The sequence below is a fragment of the Phascolarctos cinereus genome, unplaced genomic scaffold (assembly GCF_003287225.1).
Source record: "Phascolarctos cinereus isolate Bilbo 61053 unplaced genomic scaffold, phaCin_HiC Scaffold_4;HRSCAF=312, whole genome shotgun sequence".
Lineage (NCBI taxonomy): Eukaryota > Metazoa > Chordata > Mammalia > Diprotodontia > Phascolarctidae > Phascolarctos > Phascolarctos cinereus.
The window spans coordinates 4,221,311-4,245,374 of NW_027555847.1; the positions used below are offsets into that span (position 1 = coordinate 4,221,311).

Sequence of the window (24,064 nt, forward strand, 5' to 3'; positions counted from 1 at the left end):
GGGTTAGAGGGAGAGCCTGGAAGTGCTGACAGACAGCAAGGAGCAGGAAGATGCCCCACTGCTGACCAGTGAGTTCAGGAGGAGTGAGTGAAAGGGCAGTCAGAGTGTGGGGCACTAGAAGAATCTGACTGATTTTGTCCTGGAGGAGTGACCTGGTCATGATTGGAGAGGGGAGGGGGGGGAAGGTGAGGAGACCCGGTGGGAGGCTGTTGGCATCATCCCAGCAGGGGGGAAGGAGCCCCAAGGAGTGCTGGTCATGGAGAACGAAGAGCAGGGCCGGAGACATGGCGGTCCACTCAGACACTTGATGAGATGGGGCACCAGAGGGCTTCTGCCGAGAGCCCCACCCTTCCCCGCTGACATGCCCACTTGCCCATAGGTGGTGCCCCTCTTGGCCATTGTGAGCATTCCATCCCTGCAGCTCTCCACCAGCTGGGTGGACTTTGGCACCTGCTTTGTGAATGAGACGTACACCCGAGAGGTCACCCTGCTGAACCAGAGTTCCTGCCGAAGCCACTGGATAGCTCTGACCGGTAAGACCCCAAGCCCTCGCCTGAAGCCGACCCAGAGGGGGAAAACCCCACATGCAAGGGAAGGTGCCTGGCTAGGTCCCTGGCCACCAGGTAGGCACACTCCATGGGGGGCGAAGGCAGATGGGATGTGGCTGCCCCATGGGAATGCCACCTCCTCCCTCCTGCCCCTCCCTCAGGCCTCTCCTTGGTTTCTCTGAACCACAGACAAGCAGGAGAGGCACAACGTCATCTTTCAAGTCTACCCAACCAGTGGCGTACTGGAAGCTCGGAAAGTCAACTCCCCACCAACCTCCATGAGCTTGTATATCCACTTTACTGCCAGGTAGGCTGCAGGCCCATTCCTTGTGGGGAGGGGGAAAGGGCAGCCTGGGCTTCTCTCCAGGCCTTGCTAGCACTGGGGTTTCCCCGGAAGGCATTTCTCCTGCAGATTTCCCCAACCTCAGCATGACTAGAGCCCCGTTCCCTGCTCAGGGTCAGACTTCTGACACTGAGGGCACAGGCCTGGGGTGGCCCAGGGTCTCTCCTGCTAGCCCGTGCCTCCTGGTGATGGGCCATCCCCTTTCGTGGCAGTGACAGCTGCGAGTATGAAGCAGTCGTGACGGTGGACGACATTCTGGGAGAGGCCTGCATCTTGCATGTGCGTGGGCAAGGCTCCTACAATGAGAAGTACTAGATGCTGGTGGCCTGGCATGGCCTTGGTCCCGTGAGCAGGACAGGTGTGGCAATGAGCACCACTTTAATAAATGCAGAGCTTGCCTGACCTGCCCTTCTCTTCCTCCGTGGGGGCAGGGCTGGGGGTGTGGAGGCCCAGGCAGTCTCCTGCCTGGGGCGGGGAAGGCAGTGCCAGGGAAGGCTGGGCGTCAGCTCAAGGGAGTGCTAGGTAAGTGCCTTTTTACAAAGACAATCTCATGGGATTCTCACAACCCATAAGGTCAGTGTTACAATGACCCCCATTCTACAGATGAGGAAACATAGGCAAACAGGTGCAGAGACTTGGCCAGGTCACAGGCCAGATCTGCACTAGGTCTTCCACCTAGCTGCCTTGGGGTGGGGGGAGCTCACTCCTTCCCCATGGCCTAGGGGCATCCTCAGGTCCACACCCCTAGAGAAGAGTCCTGGAAATTAGTCATGAGGGTTTATTGTTCTGATTAAAGAGATTTTAGAGACAGCCTGACCCCAACCCCTGGAAGCCCCCTTCCCTGCTCACCCCAGCCCAGTTGGCTCCTGGCCAGAAACCCTCAGCTAGCTAGGAGGAACAGAGGGGAAAGCCTGGACCAAGCCACAGGCCACTGAACAGGCCATGCTGCTGGCCATCATTTTAGTTATTTATGCAAGAGAACATTTCTTTGAAAAAGGCACAAGAGCCGGGGGGCTGCTGGTGCACCCCCTGAGGAAACAGCAGCTGCTCCCAGCAAGGAAGGAAGGGAGGGAAGAGAGAGATGGGAGGGCTGCCTAAGCCCCCTCCAGAAGCAGCCCCCCCCCACCCCCGCAGGGCCTCTGCCCTGGCTCCCCAGGGCTCTGAGTGCGCCCCCAGGGCCTCCTCCCTCACCCAGGGCTGAGGCCTCAGGGTCCCGGGTACTCAAAGACAGCAGCAGCTCCCATCCCAGTACCAATGCACATGGACACCACGCCATAAGCCCTGTGCCGGGAGAGGGAAAGGGGATTAGCAGGGCCTAGCCAGCCAGGTCAGACTGTCCCCTACGTGGGACTGGGCTGGGAAAGGCCCAGACAGCGGCCCCTCCCTCCAGGATGCCCTGGAGCTTGGTTCCTTGGCAAGCCCCCACATAAGCCCAGCCCCGGGGCCACAGCTGGACCTCCCAGCAGGCGGGGTGTCTCACCTCTTCCCCCTGCGCTTCAGCTCATTGAGCAGTGTGATGACCTGGCGGGCCCCTGTGCATCCCAGCGGGTGCCCCAAGGCAATGGCTCCCCCGAGGATTCACTTTCTCCAGGGGAATCCCCAGCTTCTCTACACAATAAGTAGCCTGGAAAGAGAAGAAGGGCAGGCCTGAGGCTCCCATGTCCTTCCCCTGGCATGGAGGGCAGCCTCCTTACCCCCCCAGTACGGGAGGGCCTTCCCGCTAATGGCCAGAGCGGCTGTCTGGGTCGCGGGCCTGCTGTGATGGACACGTCTCCTTGGATGGGCATGGTCGAGGCTGAGGTTGAGGAGTCATCAATAAATAGTAGAAATATTTTGCCCCAAAACCAATGGAAGTTCTCCGAGCCCAGGGACGGTTTCATTCACAGTCTGTGTCCTCTGCAGTGAGCCCAGCATACAGCTGGTGCTTGATAAATGATTACTGACTGCCGTGCTGATTCCGCACTTCCTGGCCAAACCAGCAGAGAGAGGCCCCTGAACCTGTGATTTCATGGGTGAGGAAACTCCCAGGTGAGGACTTGCCCTCTACTGATGTAGGTTGGCACTGGCTCTGTCCCTCCCCAATGCCCACAGTCACTAGGTGGCAGAGGAGGGCTTGAACCCAGGTCTTGATTTCAAGCCAGCCCTCTGTTCCCTGTGCCATTGTCACTTTACCCCAACATCATCTTAGAAACAGTGGAAATTCCTAACATGGGGTCTGGCCCTGTGGGGAGAAAAATGAGTGTCCACGGACACCGAAGGGTAGGCATGGGAGGGCAGTAGAGTCAACAGGGCTGCTCACCTGACTGGCAAAGGCCTCGTTGATCTCAAAGATATCCACGTCCTTCACGGTTAGCCCTTCAGGAGGGCGGCAGGGGATGCCAAGGAAACGACCCGTTAGCAAGTCTATGGACAATGCCCAGCCCCCTCCCCTGGCCAGCCCCAGGGGTGCTTGGCCTGGGGCCCCCCACCCCCAAACCCAGGTGGCCATCTTCCTTAGTCTCCCAGTGAGGAAACTTGCCAAGGACATGTGGGGGCTCCCCTGGCCTCACTGATGCAGTCTCCAGCCCCCCATACACCCCCTCCCCAGCTGACTGATTGATGAACAGGGTGCCCGCCAGCCTCCTGCCAGTCATCACCTGATTTCTGCAATGCCGCGGGGATGGCATAGGCGGGGCCGATGCCCATGATGTCGGGGGGCACACCCACCACGGCATAGGCCCGCAGGATGCCAAGGACAGGGAGGCCCAGCTGCTCAGCTCTGGCCCTGCGAGCCAGCAGGACGGCAGCAGCTCCATCGCTCACTTGGCTGGAGTTTCCTGGTGGAGACAGGGCTGATGAGGAGGGGCCACAGAGAGAGGTCACCCTGGCACTGCCCTGTGCCCCACGCCCTCACCGGCAGTGGTGGACCCATCTTTCCGGAAGGCTGGCTTCAACTTGGCAAGCCCTTCCAGCGTGGTGCTGGCTCGGATGCCTTCGTCCTGGGAAACGGTGACCGACTTCTCGTGACCCTTGTTGTCCTGGATGGTGGTGGTCACAGGCACAATCTCAGCCTGGAAACAGCCCTGGCTCTGGGCCCTAGCCGCCCTGTTGGCACCAAGGGAACAAACGCTTTGAGAGCCCGTCCCCAGCGCGAAACCAGGCGGAGCTGGCTGGGGAGCTCAGAATCGTCCCAAAGATGGTCAACGGGAAGGAGAGCTGCAGGGGCCCCTTGGGGCATCCCCACGCACCAGTCGAGGGGGAGGGCCCACTCTGGGCCCCGAGAGCTATAGACTGAGCCGTCCCTGTCCTCAAGGCCGAGTGTCAGCTGGCCAGGGCGTGGGGCCTAAGAGAGCCGCCGAGTGGGCAGAGAAAGGGGATGTCCACAGGCTGCTACCGCCAAGCTGGAACGGGAGGGGACGAGAGGCTTCCCCAGCACCCCCTCCATGCCCCTCAGTTTTTAGGGCTCCAGGCTCCAAAGTACGGAAGGTTCCCATGAAGGCCACGGATAAAGCCACAGACAAAGGCCCAGGAGGGATCCGAGGAAGCTTGGGCCACAGGAGAAGCCACGGAGGATAGACAGACAGCTCACCAAGCACTTGGAGGGGGCCACAGGAGGTTGGACAAAGTGCAGAAGGAAGGTCCACAACGGAGGCAGGAAGACCAGTTAGAGTGCGAGGTGAGGGGAGACCGGCCACAATCCCATCTACCAAGCAGCACATGGGCCCTGGTTGTGGCCACAGAACAGCAGGGGAAGGGATATCAAACAAGTCTGTATTCACTGCCTACTATGTGCTAGGCCACACAGCAGGACCACAGCCCCTCTGGATCAGTGTGCTATTCTGTCCCTCCCAACTCTGGGTCCTGGGGACGCCACACAGCCCTGGGGGCGCTTCACTGAAGAGCTGCCATCTCACTGCAGAATGAAGGGCCACGAGGCCCAGAGAGGCAGCAGGGGCCAGGCACAGGCCGAGCAGTGAGCACTCAGGGCAGTCTGCACCACAAAACATATCTCCTCCTCAAGGTGCTTCCATTCTCCCAGGGCAGCCATCAAGTCAACGGAGAATTAGCAGAGGAAGAGTGAGCTAACAACCGGTGGTACCAGAGAAGGCTTTTCATAAGCAGTGGAAGCCAAATTCTGAAGAAAGCAAGGGCCCCAAGAGACTAAGGAGAGGAGAGGCAGCATTCTAGGCAGAGGCACAGCCAGGGCAAAGGTATGGAGGTGGTAGATGAAATGCTGAGTTCAATGATAAACGTTGGAGAAGATGTGGGAAAATTGGAACGCTAATGCACTGTTGGTGGAGTTATGAAATGATCCATTTTGGAGAGCAATTTGCAACTATGCCCAAAGGGCTATAAAAATGTGCATACCCTTTGATCCAGCAATAGCACTCCTAGGGCTATATCCTAAAGAGATCAAACAAATGGGAAAAGGACCCATATGTACAAAAATATTTAGAGCAGCTCTTTTTGTGGTGGCAAAGAACTAGAAATTGAGGGGATGCCCATCAATTGGGGAATGGCTGAGCAAGCTGTGGTATATGAATGTAAGGGAATACTACTGTGCTCTAAGAAATGATGAACAGGCTGACTTCAGAAAAACCTGGAAAGATTTGTATGGTCTGATGCTGAGTGAAGCGAGCAGAACCAGGAGAACGTTGTACACAGTAACAGCCACCTTGTGCGACGACTAATATTGTTGAACTGAAGCCTTCTCAGCATTACAAGGATCTAAGACATCTCCAGAGGCCTCGGGATAGAAAATGCTGCCCACATGCAAAGAAAGAACTATGGAAGTCGAATCGCTATCACTTATTTTTCTCTTTTCTTGAGTTTTGTTTCCTCTTTCTGGTGGTTCCTCCTATTGGTTCCTCCTATTGGTTCTAATTCTTACAACACCACTAATCTGAAAATATGTTTAATAGGAATGTAAATGTAGAGCCTGTATCAGATTGTGCACTGTCTTGGGGAGGGTGGTGGGGAGAAAAGGAGAGAAACATTTTAAACTCAGAAGCATATGGAAGTGATTGTTGATAAATCAAAATAAATTAATTAAAAAATAAAATAAAACAGAATCAAATGAGATAATTAAGTGTAAAGCACTCAAAAAAAATGCTGAGTTCAGAAAATCACTGTTGGACAGAAATAGGAAGTGCCTAAAGGGAAGTGATATGAAAGAAGCCTAGAAAAGTCCGCTGTGCCACACTGCAAGAGGCTGGCTCAGCATTCCGTAGTTTGTTCCAGAGGCAAGGGAGAGCCACAGTTCTTGAGTGAGAGAGCGAGGTGGTTCAGAGCAGGCCTATCATTCACAACACGTGGCTGCATTATGGAGGAGCCGGGAGGCCTGCGCTGGACTAAGGTCCTCCCAGCTCCAAGATTCTGCACAACGCCCATCACTAACCTATCAGCTGCAAGACCTCAAGGATGCAGGGAGAACACCGGGTTGGGAAAGGCTGGGGGAGCCTGGGCAGAGCCTGCCTTAGTGCGCTCATCTGTACGATGGGGATCAGAAGACCGCCTGCCTCCCGGGACTGGGGTGGGGACGAGGCTACGGGCACCACAGCTAATCATCGGCGCGGCGGGTGGGGCTGGGGGCCCTAAGCCTGAGGAGGCCACTGCTCACCTCTGCCCTTCCCTCGGACCGCAGCTGGCAGCCCAACCGTGCCCAGAACACATCCCTTCCCGGAGCACCACATCCCCTGTGCCCCCAGGTGCACACTCACTTCTTCTGGGAAGCCAGAGCAAAGGCGTCCTGCTTCTCCCGGGAGATGCCAAATCGCTCCGCCACGTTTTCCGACGTAATCCTGGGATGCCAAGAAGAGCAGAGGGTCGAGACAGGGAAGGAAGGGGAGCCGGGCATGGGGACAGATACCATCACAGCACAAAGATGATGGCCCCATTCTTACAGATGAGGAAACCGAGGCTCAGCGTGGTGCCTTATCATGGGAACTTAGCTGAGAATACTAAAACAAGCAGGAAGCGGCCTCCAGCCCTCCCTGAAACCTGGCCGGCTGCAGCAGGTGGACAGAGAGTGTGGCAGGCGACCCTGGACGGCTGGCTCAGCTCCGTGTGCTGGCAGGGGGAGGACACCGCCCCAGGGCAGGTAGGGGCTCAGTGGGGTCAGCTCCCCCCTCCCCCGCTCGGAGCACTCACCCCATGGGGATCAGACAGTCTCTGGCTTGACTGTTCTCCACCAGGCGGGAGGTGATGTTGCCAGGGTTCCCTCGGTCGGCCAGGGACATGGACTCCACCCTGCCCAGGAGAGAGGCACCTCAATGCTGGGCTCCCTTGGAGGGGCTGCGCCCCCCACCTCCTGCCCCAGCTGCCCCAGGGTGGGAAGATGGGCCTGACCAAGGAGGCCAGCGTGGATATGCTGAGGGGCCAGCCTGGGTGGGGAGGAGGGGAAGGGGAAGGAGAGGAGGGGCAGGGAAGGGGAGGAGGGCAGCCCCCTCCTGGAGCACACGCCGGGGCTGGAATGGGAGCGAGTCCTGGTTCTCATTGACCCTGTGGCCCAGACCAGCAGCCTCAGGGTGGTGGGTTCGGGATGACCCCAAATGAGGAGGGCATGGCTACCAGGCCATGTGAGAATGTTAGGGACCATTTAGCCCACTCTACCCATTTCACAGGATGGGAAGTGACCAGGCTAAAGTTAGAGGGCTCCCCAGCAGCGGCCTAGAATGCAGGCCCATGAGGCAGCCAGAGGCATCCTGGTTTCCACACATGCTCTCCCCCCGGCCACTCTGGGAAGGGAGAGCACAGGCTGTGGAAAAGGCCAGCCTTAGGATGAGGTCAGAGAGCAGTTACTGCTCCAGCCCCTTCTAGCTCTGTGACCCTGGAAAAACCACTTCAGAGTTCCAAAGCCTCAGTCTGTTCACCTATAAAATGGGACCGTTGCGGCTGTGGGGAGGCCTCCACTGGCTGGCCAGCTGACTTTTACAAGTATAGCCCTCCCGGGGATCGGTGGCCATCTGCTTCCATGCCCACCTCAGGCCTGGGCCAGACGGGGAAGGGGCAATGGCCGGCCAGCTGCCCTCAGTCTTCCCACGGCACAGACAAGAGATGGGGAGAAACAGAACTGCCTCTGAGGGCCAACGCGGGAGCCAGAAACACAGTGGACAAGACTAGGAAAACCAGAGCAAAGACCACTATCCCCCCGAGACCCTCTGCTCTCCAGCGGCCCCAGAGGGGAGGTGGGGGGCCCTGGGCCGAGGCAAAGCAGGCCTGCGGGAACCGACCCCTGTCAATCGACCGGTGATCACTCATTAAGCTCCTCCTCTTCCTCCAGCCCCCTGGGAGAGGGGGGAAGGTAGGAGGCAGCAGGCCAAGGTAGGCTTGGGTGTGCCTTTGGAGGGGAGCATTCTGCCAAGAACAAGGAGGGAGCCACTCATCCCAGCAAGAACCACCATGGTGGCCTCCGTGCAGGGGGATGCTTCCTGGGCCCCCACACTTGGGGGACCCTCGTCCCAAGAGACCCCACACTGGTCCAGTGGAAGGGGCTTGGCCTGGAGACGTGTGAGCAAGTGCCCAGCAGCTCAGCAAAGAAAGATGCTTACCCACAGGCCATGCCAATGTCGTAAGAGCCCTGACGGATTCCACCTGCAATGAAAGTGGCTCATGAGCATTCCTCACGGCGCGGCCCACAGGCCACGACACCCAGTGCTGGGGTGGCTGGCGACTTTCTGTGGCTTCATCGCCATAAAAGCCCTCCATGGACTATTCCTTGAGCTCACAGGATCCATGGAGGCCCCAGACATCAGGGTGTGAGCTTCACTCAGCAGCGGGGGCAGCAGTAGCAGCTGACCAGGAAGGAAGAGAAGGAAAGAATAGGAAGGATGGGGCTTTAGGGCCCACAGAGCCTGGCTCACACATTCCTGCAGAGCAAGCCAAGAGGCTGAGAAGCGAGGATTACCCTCATTTATAGAAGAAAAACCAAGTCTGAGACTCCAGTCATGCCTTGAACCTGGGCCCCAGTGCAGTGGGAGGCCCTGCCTCAGCTTACCTGCGATGTTCATCACAGCCTGCAGCCCCGACGAGCACTGCCTGTTGACAGCAGACAAAGGCACTGTCTCTGGGATGTCACTGAAACAGAACACAAAGCGAGTCCATGGGGCTGCCTCCCCTTCAAGCTGGAGCGCCCCCCCCCCCGTGGGCTCCAAGGATGAAGAGGGCAGGGCCAGAGGAAGGTGTTATACAGGGCCTGGGACTCTGTTGAAGGGCGTGAGAAGCACAACTTTATGGTCCTGGGGCAGACTGTCCAGGCAGACCGAGACAGGAAGAGGTGCTAAGAAGAGTTAATATTTTTCATAACTAGCGATTAGAGAGCGCTTTGTGATTATTACCTCGTTTGAGCCCAACAGTCACTCTGTTTTCCCCAGCTCCTACACTCAGCCTTGGGGATTTCAACACTGATTCCCCGTCAAACACTCAAACCACTCAGTTCCTCCACCTAAAATCCCTCCACCCGACCTCAGTCACAAAGTAGAGCCGGCCTCCCTCTGGTCATCACCCACAGAGGGACCACATCCATGGTGCAGAATTCTGAAGTCCCCTGATCTGACCATAATGTACTGGCTTTCTGCCTCACCCTCTGCCTTCCCTTACATATCCCCACTCTCATCCACACCGTGACCTCCCACCCCTTGATCCCTCAGTTCTCTCCCCAGCCACCTCCTTTGCACTAACCACCCTCTGACCCCTGGTCCTCTTCTCTGCAATCAGCGGCCTCCTTCTCACATTACGAACTACACTCGGACAAGCCCCAGCCTTGGCTCACTCTCACCATTTGTCACCTTTGCTTCTGCAACACATATACACACACACTCTCTCCTGAACAAAGGTGGAGAAAATCCCACCACCATTCTGAAAAGGTGCACCACACCTTTATGTGATGCAGCCTCCATGGGGCCCTCACTGCTGCCCAGCCATGCTGCTCCGCCTCCCTGCTCAGCCCCCTCTCCCACTCTCCACCCCTTCTCATCCCTCCTCTCACCTCCTGCCTCTCTCAGCTGAGACCAAGTCTCCTATTTCATGGAGAAAATTGAGGGCATTCCCTATGAGCTCCCTCCTGTCCCCACCCTCCTCCTGCACCCCCATCTCACAGGACACAGAGGCCTTCCTCCTGACCAAGTCTAACTCTCTCCTTGCATAAGAGATCCCACTCCATTCAGCCCCTTCTGTCATCCCCACTCACTTATTTTCAATCCCTCCTTCTCTACTGCCTACAAACATGCCCATGTCTCCCCATCCTCAAAAAAAACCCCTCACTTGATTCTAACCTCCCCACTATCCTCCTGTTTCTCCTCTTCTTCCCTTTGTTCCCAAACTCCTGGAAAAGGCACCTACAACAGGGGTCTCCACTTTCTCTCCCCTCACTCTCTTCTTAACTCCTTACAATCTGGCTTCCAGCCTCATCATTTCACCAAAACCACCCTCCAGTTATTTGCTGCTCAGTCGCATCTGCATCTTTGTGACTCTGTGGACCACGGCACATCAGGCCCTTCTACTCTCCACTGTCTCCTGAAGTCTGTCCAACCTCATGTCTGTTGCTTCCATGACACTCTGTCCATCTCATCCTCTGCCTTCCCCGTCTCCTTTTGCTTTCAATCTTCCCCAGCATCAGGGTCTTTTCCAATGAGTCCTGCCTTCTCATTACATGGCCAGAGTATTTGAGCTTCAGCTTCAGTATCTGACCTTCCAATGAAGAGCTAGAATTAATTTCTTTAAGCATTCACCAATTTGATCTCCTTAATGTCCAAGCGACTCTCACCAGCACAACTCAAACACATCGATTCTGCAGCGCCCAGCTTTCCTTATAGTCCAGCTCTCACAGCAGCACATTGCTACTAAAAAAGCCTAGCTTTGACTAAATGGACCTTTGTCAGCAAGATGCTGTCTCTGCCTCTTGGTGTGCCATCTGGATTTCCATAGCTTTCCTTCCAAGGAGCAAGAGTCTTCTAATTTCACAGCTGCAGTCTCTGTCTGTAGTGATCTTTGAGTCCAAGAAGAGAAAATCTGACCCTGTTTCCATTTCTTCTCCCTCCATCTGCAAGGAGTGATGGGGCCAGATGCCAAGATCTCAGTTTTGTTTTGGTTTTTTGATGTCAAACCTCAGGCCAGCTTTGACGCCCTCCTCTTTCACCCTCATCAGGAGGCTTCTGGATTCCTCTTCACTCTCTGCCACCAGAGCGGGAGCGTCTGGATGTCTGAGGTTGTTGGTATTTCTCCCAGCAACCTTAATTCCCGCCTTTGATTCCTCCAGCCCGGCATTACACATGAAGTTACATAAATCGGGTGACAGTATGCAGCCTTGTCATACTCCTTTTCCAGTCTTGAACTGATTGGCCGTTTCACGTTCAGTTCTCATGGTCGCTTATGGTCCCACACACAGGCTCCTCAGGAGACAAGACGACCTGGTCCTCCCATCTCTTGGAGGACTTGCCACATTTTGTTGTGACACACACAGTCAAAGGCTTTAAGTGCAGTCAAGGAAGCAGAAGCAGATGTTTTCCTTCTGGAACTCTCTCTTGCTTTCTCCACAGTCCAGCGAATGCTGGCAATTTGATCTCCGGTTCCTCTGCCTCTTTGGAAGCCAGCCTGCTCTTCTGCTAGCTCTCAGTTCACATATCACTGAAGCTGAGCTTGCAGGAGCTTTAGCACACCCTTGCTGGCGTGTGAAATGAGTGCAATTGTTCAGAAATCTGAATGTCCTTCGGCACTGCCCTTCTTTAGGATCGGGACATAAACTGATCTTTTCCAACACAGTAATCACTGTTGAGTTTTCCAAACTTGCTGGCAGATTGAGTGCGGCACTTTAATTGCATCACCTTTTCAGATTCCAAACAGCCCAGCTGGCATTCCATCATCTCCACTGCCCTCATTGCTAGCAGTGCTTCCCAAGGCCTATTTGACATCATTCTCTAGGCTGTCTGGCTCGAGATCAGGAACCACATCGTGTTGAGATCTTTCTTGTGTAGTTCTGTGCATTCTTGCCACTTCTTCTTCATCTCTTCTGCTTCTGTTAAGTCCCTACCATTTTTTCTTTTATTCTGCCCATTTTTGCATGAACCGTTACCTTGATGTCTCTCATTTTCTTGAAAAGGTCTCTTGTCTTTTCCATTCTCTTGTTTTCTTCTATTTCTTTGCATTGCTCATTAAGAAAACCCTCTTCTCTCTCCTTGTTATTCTCTGGAATTCTGCATTCAGTTGGACACATCTTTCCCTTTCTGCTTTATTTTTCACTTTCCTTCTTTCCTTTGTAAAGCCTCATCAGACGCCATTTTGCTTTCTTGCTCTTCTGTTTCTTTGGGATGTTTTTTTGCTGCTGCCTCCTGTGCAATATCACGAACCTCTGTCCATACTTATTCAGGCGCTCTATCTACCAGATCTAATCCCGAAATCTAGTCGTCACCTCCACTTCACAATCAGAACAGATGTTATTTACTGATACTCTCTTAATCGCCTTTTCCAATGGCTTGTTCTCACTCCTTATCTGGACCTTCCTGCTTTGGACACTGTGGGTCACTCTCTCCTCCTTGACATTCTCTCTCTTCTTTCAAGGTTTTCAGGACACCCTTCTCTCCTTCTCTCCCTCTCTCTCTCTCCTGGTTCTCCTCCTATTTGACTGATCCTGTCTCTTTTGCTGGATCTTCATCTCGCTCACACCCACTAACGGCGGGTGTCCCACAGGGCTCTGTCCTGGGCCCTCTTCTCTTCTCCCTCTATCTTACTTTGCTTGGTGAGCTCATCGGCTCCCATGGATTTAACTACCATCCCTATGTTGAGAATTCTCAAGTCTTCTCATCTCTCTGCTGACCTCCAATCTCACTTCTTCAACTGCTTTCAGTTGAAGACATCTCAAACTGGATGTCCAGTAGACATCTTAGCCGTCCAACACTGAACTAACTCATTACCTTTTCATTTAACCTCCCCTACTTCCTACCTTCCCTGTTACTGTGGGGGGGCAATACCATTCTCCCAGGCTGCCAAGCTCCCACTGTCTCTCACCTCCCACATCCAATATGGTGCCAAGGCCCGTCTATTTCACCTCTGCAGCACCTCCAGAACATACCCCCTTCTTCCGCTGACGCTGTCACCACTTCACAACTGGACCATTCCAATAGCCTAATTGGAGGGAGGGGGAGTTTCTGCCTGCCTCAAGTCTTTACCCGCTCCAGTCCACTCTCCATTTGGCCACCCAAGTGATCTTGCTAAAGCTCAGAGCAGACCAGGTCACCCTCTCTTCAGTAAACTCCAGTAGCTTCCTGTCACCTCCAGGATCAAATACAAAGGCTCTGATTGGCCCTCAAAGTCCTTCATGACCTGGCCCTCTTCTACCTTTCCAGTCTCCTTATACCTCACTCCCCAACACAGTCTTCAGTCCAGTGACTGGCCTTCCAGCTGTGCCACAAACAAAACCCTCCACCTCTCGGCTCCAGGCATGGAGGCCCCTATGCCTGCACAGGCAATCCCTCCTCCACTCCCACTACTGACCTCCCTGGCACCCTCTAAGTTCCAATTAAAATCTAATCTTGGACAGGAAACCTTTTCCAATCCCTCTTAATTACAGTACCTTCCCTGTTGATGATCCTCTATTTATCCCATATGGGCAGCTACCTGACACAGTGGATAGAGTGCCAGCCTAGCATCAGGAAGACTCCTCTTCCCGAGTTCTAATCCAGCCTCAGACACCTGATATGTGACCCTGAGCAAGTCACCTAACCCTGTTTGCCTCAGTTTCCTCATCTGTGAGATGAACTGGAGAAGGAAACGGCAAACCTCTCCAGCATCTTTGAAAAGAAAACCCCAGATGGGGTCAGCAGAGCCAGAGGACATGACTGCACCGACTGAGTAACAACAAATCTATCCTGCACAAAGCTTGCTTTGTATCTGTGTGTTTGCTTGCTGTCTCCCCATTAGACTGGGCTCTACATCCTCAGGGCTTGGCAGTGCCTGGCACACAGGAGGTACTTGTTAAGGATGCATTGACCGACTGATAAAACAAAGACAAAAACAACCTGTTACACAAGAGTCTAAAGTCCTCTGCTTCAGCTTCTTTCCTTTCCCCCTGCCTTAAACAAACCACTTTATTTGCCCTCATTATCTACTCCTACTTAAACTAGGTCATATCTCCTTAAACCCATCCCATGCTTCTTCAAAATTTGCTATACCTACACACCCCATGAGATAATCTAATTAATGGAAAGTCAGTTCTCAAGGAACTCCTTGGTTCTAAGAGCAGTAGCTTTCTTTCCTCATCCCTCTCTCTATAATCCAAGTCCCTTCTTTCCCCAAAGGTGAATGAAGATCCCTAGATATAGGAGGTGGCTACTGAAAAAAAAAATTAGGCTCTGAAGACAGATGAAAAGCCTGAAATATATCCCCTCAAACAGGAATGATCCCATTCATCACATTGGAAAACTTTTTTTTCTCTGATAAGTAAATTAGGAACCAAGGGAAAGATTCCTGCCTGGTGGGTGACATACCCTGGTACCCCCGCAGCACAGGAGGAAGGACAGCTCTTCCACCCAGGGTCCTCTTCTCCGGCTATACTACTCAATCTCATCAGTGCACTGGATTTAATTACCTTCTCTAAGCTGATGATTTTCAAACCTCTGCTGACCTCCAGTCTTGCATCTCCAACTGCCTTTCAGATATCTCAAACTGGATGTCCAGTAAAAGTCTTCAACTCAACATGTCCAGAATGGAACTCATTATCTTTCTCCCTAAAGCCTCACCCTGCCCCCTACCTTCTCTGTTACTGTAAAGGGAACACCACCTTCCTGGCCCCTTGGGCTCCCACTATCTCTCACTTCCCCATACCAAGCTGTGGCCAAGGATGTTGATTGATTTCATCTCTGTACCATTTCTTGTGGATTTCACCTCTGCTACATCTCTCACTGATTTCACCTCTGCAAAATCTTGTGTAGATTTCACCTCTCCTACATCTCTTGCAGATTTCACCTCTGCTACATCTCTTGTGAATTTCAATTGTGCAACCTCTCTCCAAAATAATCCTACCCATCTCTCTGACCCTGTTCCCACCTCAGTGCAGAGCCTTATCTTCTTACACCTGGCCTATGGCAATAGCTGCTGGGGCGGGGGGAGGAAGGGGGTCCTGCCTGCCTCCAGTTTCCCCCCTCCCAACCCCCACTCCAGTCCATTCTCCATTCAGCCACCAAAGTGGTTTTCTCAGTAAACTCCAGGATCAAATAAAATCCTGTTTGGCCCTCAAAGCCCTTCATAATGCCCTCCCCCATAATTCTACATCCCAAGGACACAGGTCTCTTTGCAGCCCCTCTAACAAGACGACCCCCCTCCCCACCTCCCTACCTTGGCAGGGTCCCATGCCAGTGACACTCCTGCTCCTCAGCTCTACCTTTGGACCTCCTTGTTTTCCTTCAAGTGAGGCTAAAGTGGCCCCTTCTACAGAAAGCCCATCCTGATCCCCCTTATTACCAGTGCCCTCCTTCTGCTGATTGTCTCCAATTTATTCTGTACATACTGCTTCTGTACAATGTTCTTTGCTTGTGGTCTCCCCCCAGAAGACTGTGAAGTTCTTGAAGGAAGGACTGTCTTCTGCCTTCCTTGGTATCCCAAGCACAGTGCCTGGCACACCACAGACATTAAATAAGTGTGGACTGCCTGCCTGCCAGCCCCTCCATTGGCTTCCATTCCTGGGTCCTGGTCAATTTCTCTAGCGAGAGCTCCACGTACTCCCTGGGTTTATATACAGAATAAAGAGTTGCTGAGCTTCAGCAGAGAGTGGTGAACCTGGAAACATGGCCTTGGGTTCAAGTTCTGGTTCTGTCACTTGCTAATTGATCTCTTTGGGCTGCAATTTCAATCAGTAAAATGCGGGTGCTGGAAGGCGTGGGCCCCAAGGTCCTTTCTAGTTCTTGCCCTCTGGGCCTGGGGAACATCCTTGTTCTAAATGTGGAAGGGCTCAGTTGGCTGCCACTGATGCCCTCCAGACCACCCAGAAGAGCTGTACTCCCCACAAGAAGCTCACCATCCAGTTGGAAGACAAGGACATACAGACATGAACGTTAAAAAGCACAGTGCCTGATGCCTCTGACATTGTTAGCCAACAAAGGAACAGGGCTGCGCGGGAAGAAGTCATATTGAGAGAGGGGCTGAGCAGACAGGACAGGGCAACCCTCGTCTTGGGTTGAGGAGCTGAGCGAACGCCAGACACAGAGAAAAGAGGGAGGTGGGCAGCTCGAGTGTCCAAATGCCCAGTTCCAGAGGGTGACCTTGGACCTGTCAGGCAGTCAGTGGGTACCCTGGACGGGAGCCTCCAGGCTGGCTCTTGCTCTGCAAGCCCATATACCCAGCCCCCACGGGTGGGGTCCTTGAAGCAGTAATGGATCCACCAGGGGCATCCAGGCTGGGCCTGTCCTGCAGCAGACCCTTGGAATGGAGATCAGGGCTCCGGGAAGTTCTAGTGAGCCAGACATCAGCCCTAGGGCCAGCAATGGGTTAGACAGCCCCATATCATGTCTCTGGTTGGCCCCACCTCCCTGACAGTTTATTTCTGTCCATCTTAGGAAAAGTATGCCTTGGTGGAATTAATGGCAGGTAATTCCCTGGCTTTAACCTGACCTGGAAACCAAAGAACTCAATTAATAGATCCTCCCTTCAAATCAGGGGGAAAGTCCAGGAGTGTGCCAAGGAGCCAAAGGCAATCTGTCTACAGCTGAGTGTTGGGAAATAAGGGAAAAGGTCAATCACAGCTTAGCTAATGACTGTGAGGCATCATGAACACTGAACTCCTGAATTCCTTCTTCCTAAGCAGATCTAACTTTGGCCTCTGAGAAGGCGAAAAGTTTTCCATTTTCAGCCCCCCATCACCACCAGCCAACCCCTCCCCCACCCCATCTTCGTGCCACAGCAGACTACTGTCCCGGGCCTAAGCTGGCTGGGAGCGGCTGAGATGGCGCCCACTGTGTTGGCTGGGTCGGGGGATGACCTTACAGCTGCCTTGTTGGCCTTAACGCCATGGCGAATGCTGCGCTCACCCCTCTTGGAGGGCTCAATGGTTGGGGTCCTGAGGGGTTAGAGGACTGCAGACCCCAGCTTGAGGTCTAGCTGTGGGAATGGTGTCCCTTGCCAAGTCTGAGGTCAAAGGGCAGGCAGACCAAGAGCTCCCAGAACTTTCTTTACCTTAGAAACTGGGCAATTCTGGCCATGACGGCACCGGCCCCGGGCTGCAGCACGTTCCCTGTGGGCAGAGGGGGGTACATTTCAGAGGGAGGCAGAGCTGCAGAGAGGACGCCTCAGCTTTCAGCCCGGGGAGTCTCCCAGGGTGCAAACGGCTGCCTGCAGCCTCCGGCAGGGGTGGGTTTCTTTGCGGCCCTTCCTTTGTGCCCGGTGTCTGGTACGAAGTAGGCGCTTAATTATTGCAGCAAGTTCAGCCTGTGTATCCTTGGCCAAGAAGCCCCCCCCCCCGCCCCCGTCCTTAGCTTCCTTCCATGTTTAAGGCTGGGGGGATGCGGGGCGCAGCGCCCCTCCCGCTGCGGGCCCACACTCACCCACGCAGATGTCGCCCAGCTCCCTGGGCGGCAGCTGCACGTCCCGCAGCACGGCTGTCATCACGGCAGCCAGCAGCTCGTCTGGCGTCGTGTCCTGCGGGGACAAAGGGACGTAGATGGGAGATCAGATGAGGCTGGGACCCGGGGAGCCCCGAGAGAGGGATACGACGCGAGGGAGGCGAGCGGAGTCAGGCTCGGGGACGGGAGGCCCGCTACCTTGAAGCCACCGCGGCCGGCCTTGCCGATGGCCGTGCGCCGCCCATGCACCACCACGATGTCGTCGGCGGACGCCCTGGACGGGGCTGCGGGCGCCGAGCCCGAACATGGGGCGGCCTGAAGGCCCAGAACCGAGCCCGGATCCGGGCGGCCGGACAGGTGGCCAAGCACAACCTGCAGGCGCTTCATCCCGAGCCCTACTGACCCCGGCCCACCCGCAGCGGGCGGTTTCCGCCCCCTCCAGGCCACGCCCCCGTCCTCCTCGCAAGGCCACGCCCCCGGCCCCGCGGAACTTCCGCCCGTCTGGCCACGCCCCCTGCCGCCGCGCTACGCATTCCTGTCGTCTAGGGCTGTGGTCCCTGCAGGGTTCTAGAGACCCAAAGGCCCGCCCGACGGACAATGGGGCGGAATTGAGGCTCCGCCCACGGCGGGAGTAGAGAGAAGGCGGGGCAGAATGCAGGCTCCGCCCCCAAGAGCCCGGAGACCGCGGTCTGCGCGCCCTTGCCCGTGAGGCGCCCTCAGGCGGTAGGAGGTCTCGGCGCAGGCGCACGCCTGCCTGGTCAGTTCCACTTAGGTGACATCATCCCTCCTGTGTCCGCCGACTCTGGTGCGTTCTCTCTTCACCTCTGACCTGGATCGTTGCGGTAGCCGGCGCGGGTGGGAATCTGCCTGCCTCCCGGATCTCCCCCTCCATCCAGTCACCCAAGTGATTTTCCTAAAACGCAGACCCGACCAGGTCACTCAGTAAGCTCCAGGGGCTCCCTGTGGCCTTCGGGGGCAAGTACAAAATGCTGTTTGGCCTTCAAAGCTCATCACCCCGCCGCCAAGTCTGCACTTCGCTAACACTGGCCTCCGGCTCATCCTCAAATCCAGGAGGGTTGCGTCCCTCCATCTCTCGACTCCACGCATTTTCTCAGGCCGCCCTTCGAGCAATGCTCTCCCTCCCCAGGTCTGTCGACTGGCTTCCCGGGCATCCTCTAAGTGCCCACGGAAAAAACCCATGGGATTCCTCATGGAAAAACCCAACATTTCCCAATGTGGGGGTTACTCTGGGTGCAGAGTCCGCGGTAGGTCCACTCTCCTAAAGACCATGGCTCCTGAGCCCCTACCGGTGAGGGGCCCTTTAGTAGTCATCCAGAGGGCACAATTAGCTCAGGGCAAAGGGCATTTCCTGAAATGGCAGAGAGAAGAAACAAGCCATCTCCCCCACAAACGGGATTGCTGTCTTCCACAAATAGACACCCCATCAGCAGGAAGGTTGGACAGGCACCTAGCACATGCTAGCCCCGATGGACATGATTGCTCATGCCAGCCTCTGTCTCCCTGTCCAAGAAACATGGTTCCACTGCACTGTTAGAGCCATACTGCCACCTTTAGCTTCAGACTCTACTGACACCCCAGCCTAGGGAATTGGCTAGGGAGCCCACACCCTGAGACTAGTAACATGTAAGCTCTGGGGTCTCCTGCCTCCCTAGCAGGATCCCAGTCTCAGGCACCAGCCTGGTAACCCCTCCAGCTGCCCTCCGGCTTGGTGGTTCTTTGCTCAAGATACTTTTTTCCTCTTAACTTTCAAGGCTGTCTGACTTCCTTCTCTTCTGTGCACTTTTAAAAAGTGAGTCAATGGCTCTCTTTTTTTAGGCAGTATGGTGAAGAGAGTCCTGGGCCCAGAGTCAGGGAGACCTGAGTTCAAATCCAGCTTCAGACCCTTACTAGGTGTGTGACCTTGGCCAAATTACTTCAATTGTAAAATGGGGATAATGAAAGTGTCTACTTCCTACGGTTGTTGCGAGGTGCTTGGCACATAGGAGTGTAATAAATGCTACACTCTCTCCCCTTTTCAGTAACCCTACTGCTAGCTCCTCTTTTCTCTCATTATCTACCCCCTCCCCAACTGCTCCCAACTGGGGAAAAAAAATCTTTATAATGGTTAAGCAACACAAATTCCCATGATGGCCAAGATACAAACATGTGGCACCTCTGATTCTGTACTTGGAGTTCACTGCTTCCCTGTCATTGCCCCCTGGCATTGTACTTGATGATGGCATTGGTCAGCAGCCTGAAGCCTTCCAAAGTTGTTTTCATTTATAATGCTGATGTAAACTGGTCCCGATTCATGCAACAGCTTTCAATTTCAGCCCTCCCGTTTTCCACTGTCAACACCCCAGTTTGGGCCTGGGTTTGGGGCAGTAACTCTCTGATTTCTGGGTTCAAATCCAGACTCTTCCCTGTCCGATCCATCCTACACGAATTTGCCAGAATAATCTTCATGCAGCATGACTGATACACGAAGCTGAAAAGCCATGATGGCTCCCCACTACCTCTTAAAAAGGCCTCCATCATCTGGCTGCAAACTGCTTTCCAAGCTTTCTCTTCTGTTATGCCTTCTCCCCCACAAATTTTGTGATCCAGCCAAACTTGATTTTTCACTGTTGCCAAACACAATATGATTTCCCACTTTTTCTTGATGCCCTTCCCCCCACTCTCTTCCTGTTTACCTTTTAACAATCCTTCAAAGCTCAGACCAACCATCTCCTCCTTCATTGAGAGGTCCCCAGTCCTGCCCTGCCCCCAGCTGTGTCCCATGGCCTTGCTCTAGGCCATTTTTTTTTGGCATTTTATGGGTAGCTGTGTGGTAGGCCTTCGAGCTGTCCATCCCCAACTTACCATCTTAGTGACGCCACTGATATTTGCATGACTTGAAACTTTCATTCTACTGTGTTTTGGGAGCATTAAGATTTAAAGACCTATAGAATCACTGTGTCAACACAAGTGTTAAAAAGATAGACTTGTGTGTAGGGGAGCAGTTTGGCATCACTGGACTCTGATACTTATCGATTCCTCTTCCTTCCATTCCAATCTGGGCCTCGGTAGCTGTTCAGATACAAGTCCTAATTAAATGGAATGGTCTTCCAAATACACATTACAGTTAAGACAATAGGTCCTTTTAAAAATTATATTTTATTTTTTTCCATCAGCCACACTCTGATTTCTCTCCAAACCCAACCACCCTCCTCTGTTAATTGAGAATGAAAGGAAAAAAAGGCCACTGTTAAAAACATGCAGTCAAGCAAAACACATTTCTACGTAAGAACTGTGGTGACAGGAGCGGGGGGGAGAGAGAGACACAGAGAGACAGGCAGACAGACAGACAACGAGAGTCCAGGATAGTGGGGAAGATAAGGAGTTGTGTTTAGGACAGGTTCCGTTTAAAATGTCTGCTGGACTTCCAGTTCATGATGTCTGAAAAGACAGTGGGAGATGCGAGATTACATCTCTGCAATAGCAGAGAGTCTGAGGCAGGAAAGGTTGATTGAGAATCCCACCGGAGCTGATGGAAATCAGAGGGGGGAGGGAAGGAGACTCGGGACAGAACCTGCGGGACACCCATCATTAGTGGGTGTGGGCTGGATAAAGATCCAGCAAAGGAGACAGGGCTCAGAGAGGTGTCAGGGAGAACCAGGAGAGAGGGGTGTCCAGAAACCTAGAGAAAAGCGAGTCGGGGAGAGAGCAAGCCACTGCGTCAAAGGCTACAGAGGTCAAGGAGAATGTGGACTGAGAAAAGTCCTTTGGCTTTAGCAACCAGGAGATCACCAGTAACATTGGAGAGAGCAGTTCTGATGGAAGGATAAGGTCAGAAGCTAGACTGGAAGGCATTAAGAGAAAAAGAAGAGAGGATGCAGAGCCCTCTCTGGTAGGCAGCCCTTAGCAGTTTAGCTACAAAGAGCAGAAGAGATGATAGTTAGTGGGGATAGAAGGGCCAAGTGAAAGTTCTTCTAGGTTAGGGAACCAGGGACATGTTTGTGGACAGTAGAGAAGGAGCCAGGAGGGAAAGACTATAAATGAATCAGGATGACAGAGGGGGCAATCTGTTGGAGGAGATGGCATGGAATGGGATTGCTTAAGCAGGCACAGGGCTTGATGTTGGTCAGAAGAGAAGGGTAAAGCGGGACACAGGGACAGAAGGAACCTGAGTGATGGGAAGTAAGAAAGAGAGGAAAGGGAGGAATTCATAGTGCATGGCCTCGACTTCTATAAAACAGGAACCAGTTCTCAGCTGAGAGAGTTGGGGGAAGGTAGGCTGTGGGAGGTTTGAGGAGGGATGAGAAGGTTTGAGGCAGCTGCTGTGGAGAGTGGGAGTAAGTTGCTAAGTGGGGCATAGTAGGATTGCTTAGCAGCTGTGAAACATAAATCTACTATGGACCCTGTCAGAACAGCTGGGTGATTTTCTTCATCTTCATTCAGCAGCACATGTATGTATAGGCTCAAAGATAATGAATGGTGTGCGTGATTTAAGGCCAGGCCTTGGGTGGACAGAATCGACAATATAAGGGGTCACGGATTCAAGAGAGAAGGACAGTGTAGAGTTGAATGGTTCATCAAGGGGTCAAAATGGGGAGGAGAGGAGAGAGTGGCAAGTGCAGGGGAGATGGCCTGGGAGAGAATCGAGGGGCTAAGGGATTGGAAGTCATGCATAGGAAGCAGAGGGCGAGGTGGAAAGCCAGTAAGTTATGATCAAATAAAGGGAATTTAGAGTTCTTGAACATGGAGGTGGTAGACTGGTGGATGATGGCCAGGCCACTGGTCTGTGACTGAGGTTGGTTGGAGAAGTTCACAAGAAGCGGGTAGATTTCGAGGTAGACTGCGATCCCAGTGGTTTGGGCATTTGAAAGAGTATCATAGTGTATGTTGACATGCCCTAGTATGAGTGGGAGTTGGGAAGGAGAGAAAACTTGTAAGCCAGGTATCAAACTAACTGAAGAAAAAAGGGCCGTGACGATGACAGCTACCAGGATTCTGATGGGCTGGTCGACGTGAACCTCATTAAGCTTCAAAGAGGAGAGGCAGAGTGATGGAGAAAGGGGGAGAACCTGGAAGGGCTAATGGGGAACAAGGAGCATTCCAGCTCTCCCGCTTCACCCAGCGATTCTGAGAATGAAAGAGTGGCCAGGGAAGTCGTGCTGTCATCTGAGGGAGCTCATAGATTTTGGGAAGGGGAAAGGAATAGATGCAGGATGAAGGAACAGACACTCCACAAAGCACAGGCAATGGCCAGATGGAGTGAGAAAGAAACTTTTTTCTATTATGAGGGTAGCTCAGTGGCACCACAGAGCATAGAGTACTGGGCCTGGAGTCAGGAAGACTTGAGTTCATAGATAGCCTCAGACACTTCCTAGCTGTGTGACCCTGGGCAAGTCACTTAACCTCTGCCTCAGTTTCTCATCCGTAAAATGAGAAGGAAATGGCAAAACACCCCAGTATCTTTGCTAAAGAAAACCCCAAACAGGGCCACAAAGAGTTGAACGTGACTTACAACTGAATAACAACAAAAGTGCTCAGCACAGTGCCTGGTGCACAGCTGCATGAACATCAGCTTATCATCATCAGTGCACATTACTGATCTGAGAAGAAAAGCAGAAAAAGAGAGAAGGAGGAAAGCACTTATGAGGACGATTAAGGAGAATGATCTCCTATAATCAGTGTTCACCTGCTGCTGTTTGCCCTTTGTATGGGGACAAGGTACACCGTGTCCCACTATGGCTGATCCACAGCACAAGCTCAGAGGGCTCTACCACAGGACAGGCCCCGTATGAACACTGGGAGTGGAGACATCTCTCAATTTGTGCATTGAGGGATTGGGGGGGCGGAGCCAAGATGGCAGAGTGAAAACAGTGACTTGCGTGAGCTCTCCCCCAAACCCTCCAGATACTCATAAAAAATGGCTGCAGCAGAACCCACAAAAAGACAGAGTGAAACAAATTTCCAGGCCAAGACAACCTGGATGATTGATCAGAAAGGTGTATCACACCGGGCTGGGAGCGCAGGCCACAGTGAACCTGGAGCGGGCTTCAGAGGACTGAATCGCGGGCAGCTGTGGAGGTTTCCAGACTCCTCAATCCACAAATACCAAACACAACTTAGAAGGTCAGTGGGAAAAGTCTGTTTCTGTCGGTGCTCAGAGAGGAAGGCCGGGTTTTAGCTCCATTCCCCAAGAGCGTGGCCCTGGGGGGGGCAGCTGCTTCCCGAGCTTCCGGCCCACAGACTGAGGGGGAATCCAGTGGCTGATCAGAGAGGGATTGCAGGGATCTCTTTGCCAGTGCTGAGGCAGGGATCTCTTGCTTTGCCCGTGTGTGGATCTGGGTCACAGTTCTGGGCAGCGGTGCTGGGGGGAGGAGGAGCGCTGGCTTGGTGGAGCTTGTAGTGGTTGTGGTGCCCCTCATCACAGTTACAGGACAGAAAGGAGTACTTGTAGTCGCAGGCCAGGAAAGGAGTAAACACCTTGCCCCTTATCATACCACCTTGGAAGAACTGAAAATTTACAGGTCCCTACAAGTATCTCTGAAAACAGCTGTACAAACCCCTGAAGCTTGGGACAATACATTCTCCACATTGGAAGCAGATTCATACCTTAACAAAGAGTTTAAAACTCAAGTAATTGGCTGGGATCATGAGCA

At 53.6% G+C, this 24,064-nt stretch overlaps 2 protein-coding genes across 2 annotated transcripts in view; one reads left to right on the top strand and one right to left on the bottom strand.

Moving 5' to 3' along the window:
* Nucleotides 1-1,293, top strand: part of DLEC1 (DLEC1 cilia and flagella associated protein) — a 77,568-nt gene extending 76,275 nt beyond the window's left edge. The window contains exons 39-41 of the mRNA XM_078151671.1: nucleotides 380-533; nucleotides 738-855; nucleotides 1,104-1,293. Coding sequence (XP_078007797.1) covers nucleotides 380-533; nucleotides 738-855; nucleotides 1,104-1,206 — 375 coding nt within the window. The 3' untranslated portion in view covers nucleotides 1,207-1,293. The remainder of the gene's footprint in view (nucleotides 1-379; nucleotides 534-737; nucleotides 856-1,103) is intronic.
* Nucleotides 1,294-1,655: 362 nt separating this feature from the next.
* On the bottom strand, nucleotides 1,656-17,859 carry ACAA1 (acetyl-CoA acyltransferase 1). The gene is given in 13 exon segments (XM_020964407.2): nucleotides 1,656-2,172; nucleotides 2,372-2,464; nucleotides 2,466-2,515; nucleotides 3,191-3,246; nucleotides 3,528-3,707; nucleotides 3,785-3,975; nucleotides 6,591-6,671; nucleotides 7,021-7,119; nucleotides 8,421-8,463; nucleotides 8,867-8,946; nucleotides 17,029-17,086; nucleotides 17,397-17,490; nucleotides 17,613-17,859. Coding segments are annotated over 13 exon segments (1,290 nt in total). The 5' UTR covers nucleotides 17,802-17,859; the 3' UTR covers nucleotides 1,656-2,096.
* Nucleotides 17,860-24,064: the final 6,205 nt, after the last annotated feature.